The following is a 17,069-nucleotide window of genomic DNA, read 5'->3' on the forward strand; positions in this document are numbered from 1 at the left end:
ACAAGTCCACAAATTTAAAAAGAAAAAAAAAACTGAAGTAGAGTAATTCTAGTACTCAGACTTACTCCTTTGTTCTACAACATGAGCACATTTAAATTAGAGTTGAAATGACAGGCGCTAAGCCGCTGAGCTATACTCCTGGTCCAGCTGATTATTTTAAAAATAAACTCCTTTTATCTAATATATTTCAAATAGTAGGAGGAGAAAAGATATGAATACCAACATTTACTTATCACAGAAAAATTAAATACATTTTAGAAAATTTTACTTTTTGTTTAAATGGATTCAATGAAAAAATGTCCAACCCATGGCCTCCTAAGGGTTTTAAAAGTTGGAAGGTATTCTCCGGCAAGATACTGGCATTCAGTTGTAAAATCTGTCCATTGTCCAAAGCTCTGAATTCATTGCCTGGTTTTAGCAGCATCTGAATGTTGCAATGTTTTATTTTTATTTTTAATTGACACTAATTAAATATATATTTGTGGAATGCAATGTGTTGTTACAGTTTTGAGATTTATTGCATTTTTCAAGATTTTTCTGGAAAGTTCATTCCAACCAACTCTTTTAAAAATGTTAAGAGAAAAAAAAATAAAAATAAAAATGTTAAGAGCATTTCAGAGGCAAGATATAAGACTGCTCTGACATGTTTCCTACATTTGTCTCTAGGTTGTTCTTAGATCCATTTACAAGGTCATATCATTGACTTCGTTTTAGCATATCAATATCATTTCCATAAATGATATTAAAGGTAAAAGAGTTTATCATTTCCAACAGTTTCTCTAACTTTGACAACCTAAACTGTTCAGAAAATTCTCATGACTAGTTCATTATATTCAGAGACTATTTCTGGATAATAGTGAAAGACTTTTTTCTGAATTAAATGTTAGTATCTCTGGGCTATGAATGTTAATTTACTTGACATGCAGACATATTAAATATCACGCATTCTTTTCCTACTTTTCATAAATTGGGTTCCCAATTTGGTACTTTCAGAGTATGGTCAACTTGACCTCAACGAACGGCTTCCTCCTCATGGGGTTTTCTGATGATCATAAGCTTCAGATTTTACACGCAATTCTTTTTTTGGTAATATACCTGCTGGCCGTAACAGGTAACATCCTCATTATTACTATCGTTACCTTAGACCACCATCTGCATTCTCCCATGTATTACTTTTTGAAGTACCTCTCTCTTCTGGACATCTGCATCATCTCTGTCACGGTCCCACAATCCATTTCAAACTCGCTTACAGACAATAATTACATTTCCCTTGGTCAGTGTATTCTTCAGGTTTTCTTCTTCATAGCACTGGCCTCATCAGAAGTGGCGATCCTCACAGTGATGTCTTATGACCGGTATGTAGCCATCTGTAAACCACTACAGTATGGGACCATCATGAACCCCACTGTTTGCAGGCATGCAGTGGCAGCTGTGTGGGTGGTCGGGGGCCTCTCTGGATTCATGCACACAGTAGTTAACTTCTCCATTCCTTTCTGTGGGGAGAGAGTTGTTCACCAGTTCTTCTGCGATGTTCCTCAAATGTTGAAACTAGCATGTTCTCACGAATTCATTAATGAGATTGCAGTGGCTGCATTCACAACCTTGATAGCATTTATCTGTTTGATCTCCATTGTGTTCTCCTACATTCGCATCTTCACAACAGTGCTGAGAATCCAGTCAGCAGAAGGTCAGACCAAGGTCTTCTCTACCTGTGTACCACATGTATGTGTAGTCACCTTCTTCCTCTCAACAGCAGGCTTTGAGTTTCTAAGACCCCCTTCAGATTCTCCATCAGCTGTGGACCTCATGTTCTCAATATTCTATACTGTGATACCTCCAACGTTCAATCCAATGATCTACAGTTTACGAAATGAAGCCATGAAGGCAGCTTTGAGGAAGCTACTGTCAAAAGAATTTTTCAGGGGAAAATGTATTTAAAGACCATTATTTAAGTAGCCACATGAATTAAAAAGCTTTGTTATTGTATTTTAGATTGGCGGAAGAGTGAGTGTGATTTCTATTTTATTTTACAGAAAAAAGGCAAAACAAAATAATAACACATTGCACGTTGTTATTTTTAAAGTAATTATTCAGAGTACAAGACATGGCCATTAAAATTTCTCTAATAGATAATAGCACAACCCTTTCTTTTCAATGAGCTAAGAAACAGTAATAGTCTGACTTGAATTTTTTCTTTTTCCTTTCTGTCCTGTTCCTTTCCCCCCAGCCAAGGTCCTTTTTTGTTTTGAACAATTTCTTCCCATTTCACAATGAGTGTAATTTCACCTGAGGATGTCTTCACATTTTTAAGTCCTTATGTTCCTCAAATATAATTCTGCAAAATGTAAGATGTCTTGCTCCTACAGATGTTGGCACCAAATTATCATCAGGTGACACTAAATTTAGAATTAATTTTCTTGAAGTTACTTAAATAAAAAATGGTAAAACTGTGATTCAAACTAGTAATTTTCTGACTGTGGCTCTTTCATTTGCCTTTCAGTGCAAATGATTTGTATCTGAACTGTGGGTTTGGATATGTTTATTTCACAAATAAGAACATATGTCCAAAATTTATTCATGAGAGAACCCTCAAACATCTTAACCATCATTTAAAATGTTTGTTTTAATTCTCTTTACTTATACACAAAGATTCGACAAGATGTTTTTATACCCAGGTATGGATGCTTCTCGTGTCCATGAGACAGTACAAACCTGAGTGGTTCATGAACAGCTCAAACCCGAGAGTCTGCAAGTTCAACTATTTGTGATTCCAAGGTTTGATTCATCTTGGGGTAATGTTGTAATACTTTAAAAATCTTTGAAGACACAAGAAGAGAAACCTAGATGGTTTCCTTGTATTTTGAAGTAAAACAAAGTGCGTGTTCTAGTAATAATGTGAGTGAGCAATTAGTGAGAAATAGGAAGGGGTGTATTTTATATGATTTCTTTGGATTAATGATAGTTATTATATGCACATATGGATATACATGAGTGAGATTTTTGCTTCTTTTTCTTTCTAAAGTTGGAAAACTAATGACAAGAATTTATTAGTGGCATATTTTATAGTCCTGAAGCTTAGCCAACAGTTGTTTCTGTTTCTCTAAATGCACATTTCAAAAAATACATATTATGTAAACAGACTATATATTATTTGTAAAAAAAATTCTATCCTAGATATTAAGAAAAGTTTTTAAAATAAACCACTAATTCATTTGACTATATTGTACTTAATGTACTTCTTGGTGGTTTTTGTTCAAGTATATACATTTTTAAGGTACTATTATATCACTATACATAACAAGAAACTAATAAAATATCTTAATATTTCTAGATCAATATGTAAAATCTTGTATACAACTCTATGCTATAAGCCACTTCCTATTTAGAATGTTTAGTTTTTATTGTGCTTATTATAAAGATAAAATCTGAATCCATAATCATTCTTGAACATGTGTATAGCTACTTTTTTAGGTCTCGTGTTGTATAACAGAATTGCCTTTTCTGCAGTCTCCCATCTCCTACATGTGCTCAAAAAATCATTGCACATTTGTGATTGCTCATTGATCTTTTAGTTTGTCGTCTCTAAAATAGATAATCTTTTATGTAATGCATTATTAACATTAAAATTTACTATGTAAAATATTTTCTCTCAGAAGAAAACTTAATATCTCAAGGAGAAGAAAATATATATAACTTATTTTTCTAATCTTCTGTGACTTCTTTTCATCTTTTCAGGTATAGTTAGATAACATTTTTACTTTTTATTATAATGGCTTATCAACATTTTATAAATCATTTTGATATATATGTGAAAATTACAAAGATTTTTTTCCTTTAGAAAGCATACTTTTAGCTTTTACATTCTCTGATGCATATTGTGTTAAATTTTGTTTTTTCTATACGTATTTTGCAGGTTCATAATTTTAGTTTTTCCAGTTTCTTCTTAAAATTTGTCTCTATGGAGTGGCTATAAACTCTAGCCTTGCTTGGCAAGGGCGAGGGGGAAGGTGGTCATGATGTTTATAGGGATATATTTTATCCTGATGAAAAGCCTCATGCCCAAATTTCTGACCCATGACCAGTTGCCTCTCTCACAGGAGACTCATTTGTACAAGTAGCATGCCCTTATGGCTCTTGTCTGACTTATATTCACATTATTCTAGTCAAGACAGTCACTCTCCAAGACAGCCTTAATTAAAAAGAAAATAAATTCTTTGTACTCCCATCAAATGAGACAAAGAAAGAGACAACACAGCAAAAACACTGAAAATAACAAGTTTATTGTTATAAGTCTGTGAGAGAACCATAGACATTGATGATGGCTGAAGGGAAGTGCAGAGACATCAGGGTGCTTAACCAATGGATGGGAAGTAGAAGACAGACTTACGGATCAAGTACTTTGTTGGAGTCTAGAGTTATACAAGCAGGTCTCCCTTCAGAGTTCTAGCTGCTGGGTAGAACAAGCAGAGGTGAGTTCCAGAGGGTCATACTCTAGTTGTCACTGAAACATATCTGCCCTGTGCATGTGCAGTCAACAAGGTGTCAAGTAAGCTGAATTCCTGTTTCATTGGAAAGTGGTCACTAGAATTCAGTTGTGTACGATAGATAAGATACATGGATCCAACACACTGAAAAATTGAGAGAAGATAGAAAATTGTAAACTGGGTTAAAGGTGAATACATCTTCCTGTTAGGTGAAAACTTACACAATGTATGCCAAAATAATAAAATTGGAGAATTTATTGCCCTCGACCTCCCATTAATGAACATTGGGATTGCTTCCAGTTCTTCAGCACAAGTAATGCTGAAATAGACACCTTCATTATGGGTCTCCGAAGGCTAATTTGGAAAATATGACAGCATAACTGCTCAGTCCTAAGGTATAAAACATTCTGTATAAATATTCATAGCTTAAATATGTTTCAGGATGATTCCAATAGGTCACACTCTCACCAGCGGAGAGTTTCTGTTGTTCTGTTGTTCCTCTTCTTGTGCTGCCAATTCCTAGCAATACACTGCTTTCTCCTATTTCCCGCACATAAATAGTAAAATACTAGAGATACAACATGGCTGAATAAAGGAGGACTTACACAGAAGTTTCGCAGAGAAAATCAACCAAAACACAGGTACTGGAAGAACCTGATATCAAAATTAATCTAAAATAAGAGATTTGTAGATCAAACAAAACATAGGCGCAGGACTTTATAAAATAGTAAACCAGCCCACAGGACTGCAATGGGTTTAACGCTAGTGGAATTGGAGCAGGAATCAGCATTCCCAGAAAGCCCCCACCCCAAAATGGAAAGACTGCAAAGGTGTGGCAGACTCATTCCACACAAGATAGACCTAGAATATAGGGCCCCTCAGCTCTTTGTATTTTGTGCAAACAGAGGACACTGCAACCTGGCAACAAATTTTGCCAGCTCACACAGGGGTGTATGACTGCTCCCTCCACAAAGGGCCATCAGGTTTTCTTTCTTTTTTCTTTTTTCTGTCTTTCTTTCTTTGTTGAGGACCATAACAGTGGAACCTCTAATGCCAAGGTCAGGGACTGGCCATAGCACTGAGGAATGCTAGTGAAACAACACAATTCCTCCTGTCCTTGCTCAGCATGAGAGAGGGACTTGGATTGTTCTGCAACAGCCAGGATGTGGGAAATTAGCTGGGAAGTCCACACTCCCTCCAACCTGTGACCAGCAGTGTGGGGACAAGGAGTGGGAAGCAAACACCCCCAACCCTGTGACCAGTGGTGCAAGCACCCCTGGGCTAAGTCAGCACTCCCTCTAATTTGTGGCAACCAACATGGGACAGACTTGTGGGCACCAGCATAGGACGAGAAGGACAGAGCATGAGAGGAGCCAGTGATGTGGAACACAGGGGCCAGGAGGAGCCAACTCTGCATGGGGCTGGAAGCAGCGATGGGCCATCTCTGTCTGAGAACACCACAGACTAAAAGAACAATGCAGACAGTGTAAATATAGGTGGGCCACGCAGAAAGCTGCTAGCCAAAGACCGGCCATGGCCCCCGCATCCAGAGGCCAACCATATACTAGCACTAATCCTCTTGCAGGATTAGTAGGGTGCTGATTTAGATACTACTACATCAGATACATTTTACTTTTTTTCTTTTTTGTGTGTATTGCTTTTCTTTTACTATCTGATTTTTTGTTTTAGTTTTCTAGCTTTGTACATATATTTTTGTTCTATTCATCTTCTCAATATCTCTCTTGGTCTTATGATATCTTCATGTGACTGAATATTGTCCCTAGTTGTTCAATTCATTTCAATAATCTTTTTTCTTTCTCCTTTACTGTTTCCTGATCTCATTTCCAGTTTCCAAAGCTTGTGTAATCGTCCTTTGTCCTTCAGCCTTGCTTCTACTATAATCTATCTGTTTTGTTCCCTATAACTCTTAAATTTATATAGCACAAGATAATATCACTCTACTAGAGGAAAATTCATTGCATACAAATTCCTGATTTATGCTGGATTTTGTTATACAACTGTAGATTTTGCCCCTATGGTTATAGGTACCAAATCAAGAGTTACCACAGTTTCTGGCTATGCTTCATGCTACTGTCATTGATAACTATAATACTTTAGCCAGGATATTATACTTGTTGTGATCAAATTTTCTTTCTTCTATAAAAATATTGTGATTGTCTAGGCTCATAACCATTCCTATAGTCCCATACCAAAGCACTGGGTATTGAGCCAAATAGATAGCAACATCTAATAAATTGGGAAGATAGGATCCTGGAACAGATACAAACACTACAAACTTTCCACAAATAGAAGACACTTCCGAAGAACAGACATTTCCTAGGAAAGTCTCAATACTAGTGATAAAGCTACCTACTATACGAAATTCACAGGATTCCCTGTCTCATAGAACATTGTTCTCTCCTCTTTGAGTTTGTCGATGAATTGCCTTTTGAGTTAAATGTGTTTTTTGAATAAAGCACACTGATGGATCTTGTCTCCTGATCCACTTTGCCTGTATGCCTTTTTATTGGTGAATTGAGGCCATCTGCATTAATGGTTATGGCCAACATGCACTGGCTGGTCTCTGCCATGCAATTGTCCTGCTGTTAGCTGCCTACTTTCCCTCTCCATTCAGTTGTCGGCACTGCTTAGGATCCCCCTCTGCCACTGTTCCTGGAAATGTGATCTTTTTTTCTCTCCCTAGAAAGTCCTTCAGTGTTCTTTGTAGGGTTTGTTTGGTGGTCATGAATTCCTTCAGTTGTTCTTTGTCATAAAAAAGTATCTTGTTTCTCCACTAGTTTTGAAAGATAGCTTTTCAGGATACATCAATCTAGATTGAAAGCTGTTTTCTTTCGGGACTTGCAATACTTCAAGTTCTTCACTTGGTGGTTGGTGTTGAGTTCGTCATGATTCTGATGGGTTTTACTTTATAGGTGATCTGTCTCTTTTCCCTAACAGCTTTTAATATTCTGTTCTTGTGTTGAATTTCTGGAACCTTGATTATTATATGTCTGATTGTAGATTTATTTTGGTTATGGCTAGCTGGAGTTCTATATGCCTCACTTATCTGTATATCATGTCCTTTTCATATGTTTGAGAAGTTTTCTGCTATTACTCCTATAAATAGAATTTTGATGTCATTTGTGTTCATCCCTGCTTTTTCACTGACACCTATTATTATTTTTCTTTGTGTTATCTTGCAGTCATTGAATTGTTATTTCCTTGTTCCTTGTTATTTTTAAGAGATTTTTCATTTCACTATTGCAAGCTCCCATTCTGTCTTCAAGGTCTGAATCTGTTTTCAATTTCTTTCAAGCAGTTTTACCAGCCTTCAATGGAGTTTTTAATTTCCTGGGTATCTCTTTGAATCTGTTTCATATATTCTAAATCTTTTTTATATTGTTCATTCAAGATTTCCGTCATTTTCCTATGCTCCTCTATTTTTTATCTATGTCTTCTTCAGAGGTGTTTAGCAATTCTTTTATTATGTTTTTCATTTCTTCTTTTACCTGAGATAGTATTTCTGTTCTAATTTCTTTTATAGCCTCATGAAGTTGTTTCTTTACTTCAGAAACTTCAGGTGTGCAACTCCTGACCTCTTCCACGTTTGCATCTTCTGGACTTTTTATGCTTTGGTTGAAGGCCAGATACTGTCTTTTGCTTTTTTATCTTGACATATTCCTGGGTTCTTCTGGAAAAGTGGGTAGTAGGACCCCAGGCATTTCCCACATTAGACACAACTTCTCCGAAGCATGACTATTTGGTTCCCTTGGCCAGTGTTAGCTACAGATATCCAATGGTGACCATTGGTGTGCTGGTACAGGGCTGGCTATAGCTTTTACCAGGCTGTACTGGCTACCAGTGGTGGGGAGCTTCTATCAGGTGTGTCAAAAATTCATGTTTGGCTTCCAGGGTATGCAGCATTTTCCCTGTGGATCTCCCACCATCCTTTCACACACAAGAGAAACCATCAAGCCTCTGTATATTTTTACATGAATGAATCAAATGGTAAGTTACCATAGTCTAGTAAAGTTGGCAAAAAGACAATACCTACTTGATAATAAATGCTCAAAGAATTTTGAGAGCTATTCACAGCACAATTGATACTAATCAATAAAGGAAAAAAGCAGGAAAGGAAGAAATTGGGGAGAGGGAAATGAAGGAACAAAGGACAGCAGAGCAAGAAATGGAAACAAGAAGAATAAAAATGGGGAAAGGTAGCAAAAAAAGGAAGAATGAAAAGAGAAAGAAAACAAAGAAGAAAAAGCTAAGATGGTAGGGAGTTACATGAGGAAGGAGAGAGGACAAAAGGATAGGAAAAAAGGAAGAAATGCAGAGGCCAATATTTCATTGGAGTACAATCTTCATTGTACTCCAAGCCACAAAACATCTAGGTGAGAGTTTGGTATGAGTTGTCTTCATCCCGTTGTCTTCTGATCCTTTTTCCTGAGGATGAATGTGACAGGATTGTTGATCTCATATGGAAGATATCTCAAATAGTCTCCTTTTAGATATTTCTGAATTTGGATTGGAAGCAAATGACAATGGAAGTCTAGGAATCATGACAGCCACCATGAAGTAGACTGCACACATGGAGAAGGCAGTCTGCTGTTGCTTGGCTAAGGGATTCTTAAGATAGCAGCTACAGTAAAGTCCCAGGAGAGGACAATATGCCCTAAAACATTTATGAAATCAAATTTGTGGTAAGCAGTATTTTTAGATCTCCACAGGTTCACTTCATGAGAAGAAATGTGGCAGAGAAAATTCTAGATTGTAGACTTACACAAGGCAATGAAGAAAACTACTATTGTCACTAAAATTTACACTCTTGAACACATCACAGGACAAACCCATGAGATAGGCAGAGTCACAGGGTCTAACCAGCATATTTTAACACAGTGGCAGATAGTGTGCACATCCTATAACCTTGAGAATAACAAAAAGTGAAGAATGTAAACATCTGGTAAGCCCAGGCCAACATACATAAATAGCATCATAGGTGCACAAGCATTGATGATCACATTGAACACAGAGATGGAGAAAGCAGATAAGTATAGGTACATGGTTTTGTGTAATCTGCCTTCACACCAGACAATATCCAGATGAGCCAATTCCCCTGCTGTGTGAACAGGTATTTCAGTAGATACAACAGGAAGTAAACTGGCCAGTGCCGCTATGGGAATGCCAAGACCTCAAAGAGGACACACTGAGATAATGTTGAATATTTCCCAACAAGCATAGCTGTTGTATATGCTGGTATTCAACACAAAATGAAGACACAATGGTGAAAACTTAGGTTGTACCACATGAGAAAGTGTGTCTAAGAAATATATATCATTGAATAATCTGTTTTGCATTACTCTTTTCTTCTTATCTAGACAGTAAAAGTTTTAGCATTCACCTGTGTGATACAGTAAATTGAGACCAGTGTACTTAGGAATTAAGGCAGAGTTTATCAGGGTTTTATTAATGCTGACTGCAGGAAAGGACATATATTTGGAGCCATGGCAGACAGGCATGGATGATCAGGGTATAATGCTCCTCTTAATGCACAGGTTTTAGGAAGCATATTTGAAGTGGGTTTTTGTTTTGTTTGTACAAGAAATTGAACATACAACCTCATGCTTCCCAGGCAGGCACTGTGCAGCTGAACTATAGCCCCAGCCTGAAGTGGGTTATTTTATATTTCTTCTGAGAGTGTGTGTCTTTTAATTAATTATTTCAAGTATATTATTTTACATTTATTTTCATATAGTATTACTGGTGGTTTGTCAAGACATCTTATTTTCAATTTTCTTTTTCTTTTTTTTTTAAAAAACAGAAAAAGGGTAGAAATAATACATACTTTCAAAAAACAGTAAGAAATCACTAGTTAATAATTACATATTGTCTTCTTAGAAATAGTTGTTCAAGTTACAAAAGTAAAGCATACAAAGTGGACATTCAAACAGCAAAACTATAAATAGTTCTGTTCAACTACCCAACAAAAACTTAGTAATATGGTCATCTATCTTACACACTTAAACATACATGCAATTATATCCTTTAGAGCACTTTCTTTTCCTTTTTTTTTACAATATCAATTACACATTTTGGGTTTTATTACTCCTACATTTCTTATTACTTTTTACACTAGAGACACAATGTGATATTTATAAATATGATTCTTATTTATTTCACCAATGAGATAGCCTCAAGTTGTCTCCATTTGCCTATGAAGGCCTCAAGATCATCCTTTTTTATGCTGAGTAATAGTCCATTGTCTAAAAATACTACGTCTTTTTCATCCACTCTGCGGTTGATGGGCATCTTGGTTGTTTCCAAGATTTAGCTATTACAAATTGTGCTGCAATGAACATATGTGCACATATATCACTATGATAAGACCTTTTTTTTAGTTTTTCTGGGAAAATATCCAGGAGGGGAATACCTGGATTGAATGGAACTTCCAATCCTAGTCTTCTGAGAATTCTCCATACTGATTTCCATAGTGGTTGCACTAGTCTACACTCCCACCAACAGTGGAGCAGTGTTCCTTTTTCCCCACAGCCTCGCCAACATTTGTTATCAGTCGATTTCTTGATGGCAGCTATTCTTTCCAAAGTGAGATGAAATCTCAATGCTGTTTTAATTTGTATTCCTCAAATGACCAGTGTTGGTGAACATTTCTTCATGTATTTATTTGCCATTTGTATATCTTCATCTGAGAAATATGTGTTCATCTCAGTTGCCCATTTTTGGAGAGGGTCTTTGAATCTGGGGGGCTTGATGTTTTTCAATTCTTTATATGTTCTGGATATGTCCTTTGTCTCAGGGGTTGCTGGCTAAAATTCTGTGGGTTTTCTTTTCACTCTGTTGGTGATTTCTTTTGAAGGACAGGAAGTTTTCAATAATATGAGATCCTAGTAGTTGATTCTTTGAAGTGTTTCCCATGCAGTTTGCATTTTGTTTATGAATTTTCTACCTACCCCTATGTCTCCAAGACTTCTACCTATCTTGTCCTCCAGTAGATTTACTGAATCTGTTTTAATATTTAGATCTTTGATCCATTTAGACTTTAGTTTTGTGCATGGTGATAGGCATGGATCCAGTTTCAGTCTTCAGCATGTGGAGAGCCAATTTTTCCAACACCATTTATTAAAGAGGCTATCTTTCTTGCAGTGAACATGTTTAGCACCTTTGTCAAATATCGGGTGGCTGAGTGTCTTTGTAGTTGTGCTTGCATCCTCTAATGTGTTCCATTAATTCTCAGATCTATTTCTTTGCCAGTACCATGCTGATTTTATCACTGTAGCTTTGTAGTACAGTTTCAGGTCAGGAATTGAGATGCCTCCTGCCTTGCCTTTGTTGCCCAGAACTGCATTTGCTATTCTAGGTCTCTTCTGTTGAAATGAATTTTAGGAGTGTTTTCTCTAGATCTGTGAGTTATGTTAATGGTATTTTTATTGGGATTGCATTAAATCTGTATAAGAGTTTTGGCAGTATGGCCATTTTCACAATGTTGGTTCTTCCTAGCCAAGGGCAAGGAATATCCTTCTATTTTCTAATTTCCTATCTTCAATAAAATGAGGGGGCCATTGGTGGTGCTAGACAAACAAAAACCTTGCCTTTTGGGAATCTAAACCAAGGGGATGCCAATTTCAAGGTCTAATTGGAGAATTTAGGAGGACCTTATATTTTTAGGCAACAAGAAGAAATTCACAAACATATTAAAAACACTTGCTGGAATTCAAACAGCACAATTTCAGAAATAAATAGAAATAGCTAAATCAATAAGACATAGCATACCAACAAGTAGCTTTCTGTAGATTCAAACTTTAACCAGTTTCAGAAATGCAAACTATGAGACATCACTATAATTCACTTCATAATATTCACATATTAGCCACTAGGGAGCTATTTTAAAAACTGAGAATAAATGTTTTGAAACAAGTAAGTTTAAAAAAAATCTTGAAATATGAAATGTTCCTCCATTTACAAAGTATAAATATTGTCTCGATTATAATAAAGATTAGAAATGGTAGAAAATAAATAGCTTTACAATCCCATGTACATGGTTTTATTTCAATGTGGGGGGAGAAATGCTGATCTGAGTATGAGAAGCCTGTGCTCCACCACTGAACTGCATTCCTAGTCTACTCATGGTTTTTCATAAAAATTTTCTTATTATATAAGCTTTTATTACAATAGTAAGTAAGGCATGAAGTGAATTCAGGGATACATAGAATTAAGTGATAATTTTGGCATATGAAGTCACAGTTCTATGTAAAATACAGTTAATGTAAAGGTTTAAGAAATACATTCAGTAAATCTGTTTATTGGAAAAACACAAAGCTAGTGAGAAGGGAATCAATGCACTGGCAAAGATGAGCAAGACAGAGAGTAGCAACTGGGAAAAGTGGCAGTGACACTTACAATGAAAATGAAAACTAATTATAAACATGGATATTTTAATTTCTGACAAAGTGTCTAACTGTGTGGCCCATCCTGTCCACCAACTTTTGATCATGTAGCATCAGCCTCCTGAATACTGGGATTACATAGGCACATAACCACACTTGACAAATCAAGAATTTTTCAGAGACGTAAACAAAAAATTATCACTTCATGAATTTAGACAGTGGATGTATAAATTCCTAGAAATATATACAATTTCAGTCATCACATATGAAAGAGAATCATACTGGAGAATCCAATAATTTGCTAAACAACTGAAGTGGCAATCAAAAAATTCTTCCCACTGTAAATTAATCTCCCACTAAGACAGCAAGACTTTTAAGATATTGATCAGGATGAGCTATGGAAACATATCAGTTCCCTAGGATGAATATATTTATTTAATATATTTCATCTGGTTGTGTATTTTTTAGAGAAATAAATGACATATTTTTATCTGACTTACTTTTATAAGTTTTTCAGTATGTGAGAAATTTTCAGGTTATTAAACTATAATTCACAACTGACAGTGTACATTCACAGGGATTTAACCCAGTATGCATTCTGACGTATAGGACAACTCAAGACTTGTAATAACTCTTCTACTGACTCTTTCCTCAGAGTATTGCATTTATTTGTAATCTGAATAACACCAAAATGGTTACAGATGTTCCCACAAAATAAATTACATTGATACAAGATTCTCCACTATGCAGGGCCATGTTTCCATGAAAGGTCTTAAAGAAAAGACTTCTTACACACTGTATTTATTATCCCAATTCTCAGTCAGGGTTTGTGTATGTGTTCTGCGATTATGGAGATCACAAAACACTTTCTCACCACATCCTTGAGGGACTTCCTCTGGTGTGAGTTCTTTACTGTATTTCAAAGTAAGTAAAAGAATTGAGAGGTGCAGGTTTTCCCTGTGAGCAACCAGCGGGGAGGGCAAGGCTGAAGACACTTGGAGGATGTAGGGAGCAGCTCAGAATGGCTGCTGCTGCCCTGCCAATCCCACCTGAGGACATTTTGTGTGTCAGCCTACATTTCCCATGATCCTCCCCTTGCCTACAGTGCGCATGACGTGAGCAACTTCCCGCTTCAGCCTACATCTCCCATAATCCTCTCCTGCTTACGTCATATATCCAGATGTGACGATGACCTATCAGATAACACTCCTTGTGCCCTCTTCCTGCCCCATTGGCCCACCTCCACCCTATATAAGTTGTAGCCATTTTAAGAATAAACAAGACTTGAATGGAATCTCGCCTTATTTCCCTCTCTCTTTTCTCTTGCCCAGCCCTCCATCTACGTCCCCTCTCCAAGCGAGGCCCATGGACCGATCTGTGGGACAGATCAGGAGGAATTTAGTTAGGATGGCACCTTTTACTCCAAAGAAGAGGAAGCGGGATTCTTTGGACTATGCCAGCCTATTAGACATTCTATCAAAGAAATTAATTTTGGGCTTTGCTGAATATCTGTTTCCATCATCTAATAAAACATATACTTGTGAAAGCAGTGAGACAAATAAACAAAACGTGTCTTGCGCTCAACAAAGCCATTTTACTTCAGGTCCACTCAGAACAACTAACAAAAACAGATTGCCACCTGCAGATCACAGCTCACCATTTAAATCTGCTGTGTCCACTGTATCCTTTCACAATAAGGATAAGTGGTGCCTCCATGCCCTGGAGAGAAAGTTGGTAAGACAGAAGAACCATTTCTCTGCACACTAATAATGAAGGAAAACCTGTTCCCTTTGGTGGCAGCAAAGATGCAATGAAAACCAATCTGCACCAAGAAAAAGAACAAAAAAAAAAAAAAAACACACAGAAAAGTTTAACTACTCAGTATCAATCAAGTTATAATGACATCATGCCTGTACTGAAAAATTCTAAAAATTCGAAAAAAAAATCAAATGGCTTATAAACCAGCCATGGAGAAAGAGAATAATTGTTACTCAACAGAAAGTAATCTGAATACTCCTTGGGTTTTAAGCCAAAAAATAAAACCACTAATTACACTCCAAGATGGAGCAGTATTTTTTTGTTAGTCAAAAAAAAGTCACTCTTAAGAAGACTGTCTCTGGAAAATAAGCCATCAGTGGGTCTTAACCAAAAGAATAAATCAGAAGTGATTGAAGATTGTGATGCAGCGGCTGTAGGTGAAAGAAAAACTTTTGTGAAAGAAAAGTACCCAAGTTTCTTTCCAGAAAAGAAACTGACTATTGAGCTGAGTGCAAGAAGTAAAAATGAAGATAAATTAATAAAGGATTCATCAGTTGCAGTAGTTTCTTCAAAGAAATATTCACTTGATAAAAATAAGCATTTGCCTTCAGATGATTTTCTTGTTGAGAACAAAATTTCTCCTAAGTCCCTTGTCTATCCTATCTTTAGTGTGTCTTCAGGCAATACAAAAAAGATCTCCAGCTGAAGAAGAGTCTTCTGTGGGACCTACCACATATATTAACTTCTCAAAACAGACCAATACACAGAAAACTGTGAATCCCAGAGATATAAATTAAGAAACAAAGACCAGGTCATCATTGATGCAGGTCAGAAATATTTTGGGGCTACTATGTATAAGTCCTGTAGCATGATCTTTAGTGCTTTTAATCTAGAAGATGAAATGCAACATATCCAGTATCATCACTGATTTCTGGAGGGAATCAAATATACAGGCTGGAAAAGAACAAGTAGTGGCGAAGTTTTGAGATGGAAAGATTGTGTTAACTCTGCCATGTGACCCAAGTTACACTATCAGAAAGGTAACAGATATCCAAGAACTTGTTGACTATGAATTGGGCTTCCAGCAAATTGTTCCCAGATGTCCAGAAAAAGCCAAAACTTTTCTCTTTGTTTCTGATGATAGGAGGGTGGTTGGGTGTTTAATTGCAGAGCCTACCAAATAAGCCTTTTGTGTCCTGTCTGAGCCTACTGGCCCAGAAACCTCAGGCTCTAAAGAATGTTCTAGAGTCTGGCAATGTTCAAATGTACCAGAACCTGCAGTCTGTGAGATTAAGAAGAATCTGGGTTTTCAAACTGAAGAGAAGAAAGCACATTGCAAAACAATTGGTCGATACTCTCAGGGATTGTTTCATGTTTGGCTGTTTCCTCAGCACAAAAGAAATAACATTTTCTGAGCCAACACCAGATGGCAAAGTTATTTGCAACCAAGTACTGCAACACCCCTAATTTCCTTGTATATTATTTTAATAGTTAAAACTGGTTTCAACTATAAAATAGCTACTATGTGGATAAGTACAGATAATTTCTTATGCACTGTAAACAAATTAACATCAAAAATAAATACTGAGACACACTCCTCCTCATAGTGATGTTCCTTATGATTTGTAAAGTCAGGGATAAATTTGTTGAAAAGAAAAAATCTTTGGATAATATACTGATTAGCACTCTGAGTCTAATTATAGAACATTATACCTGTAGTGGGAAAATTTGGGGCTTTCTAAATAAGTAAACATGGACAAAGCAAGCTGGTTTCTACAGAAATGTCGCCACTTATCTTTTATAAAGCAGCATGTTTTTAGACCAAGATTCTCTTGCTTTATCAGAAACAGAGAAGCAAACCTAAACCCAGGCAAACAATGTCTATGGCCAGTTTTTAAAGATAATTTCTTAATTCTCTCTCTCTTTTTTTTTTTTTTTTTTTTTTTTTTTGTCTTTTTGAGACGGGGTCACGCTATGCAGTTCAGGCTGGCCTTAAGCTCACTTTGTAGCCGAGGCTCGTCTCAAACTCGCAACAATCCTCCCACCTCAGCCTCTTGAGTGCTGGGATTACAGGTGTGAGCCACCACATCAGGCAATTTCTGAATTCTCTTTACAGAGTTCTCACTTTACATGAGATAGCATTAATAGTTCTCAGTTCAGTATAAATACTGTTTTGAATTTCTAATTAGTACTAAGAAAAGAAAGTAAAGAATGAGTACCATACCATATCCATTTATGTAAAACAAAAATGTTTTAATCTTTTTGAAAAGCTCATCAAATATACATCAACTATCAGTTTTAATTGACATTATACTTATTGCACAATTGTCACTTGTTTATTTTTATTACATGAAAATATAGGTATTGCTGCTTAAATTTAGGTAACCTGATACTAGCAGTTGTGATAATTAACAAATTGAACGCC

At 36.3% G+C, this 17,069-nt stretch overlaps 1 protein-coding gene and 1 pseudogene across 1 annotated transcript; both read left to right on the top strand.

Moving 5' to 3' along the window:
* The first annotated feature begins 996 nt into the window (after positions 1–996).
* On the top strand, positions 997–9,409 carry LOC100713094 (olfactory receptor 14J1). The gene is made up of 2 exons (XM_003468730.4): positions 997–1,930; positions 9,369–9,409. Exons 1-2 carry the CDS (start codon positions 997–999, stop codon positions 9,407–9,409), a joined length of 975 nt encoding a protein of 324 aa, XP_003468778.4.
* Positions 9,410–14,293: 4,884 nt separating this feature from the next.
* Positions 14,294–16,139, top strand: LOC100713366 (N-acetyltransferase ESCO2-like; annotated as a pseudogene).
* Positions 16,140–17,069: the final 930 nt, after the last annotated feature.

This window comes from Cavia porcellus, unplaced genomic scaffold (genome assembly GCF_034190915.1).
Source record: "Cavia porcellus strain 051 isolate PalLab524CR breed Dunkin Hartley unplaced genomic scaffold, mCavPor4.1 scaffold_13, whole genome shotgun sequence".
Classification (NCBI taxonomy): domain Eukaryota; kingdom Metazoa; phylum Chordata; class Mammalia; order Rodentia; family Caviidae; genus Cavia; species Cavia porcellus.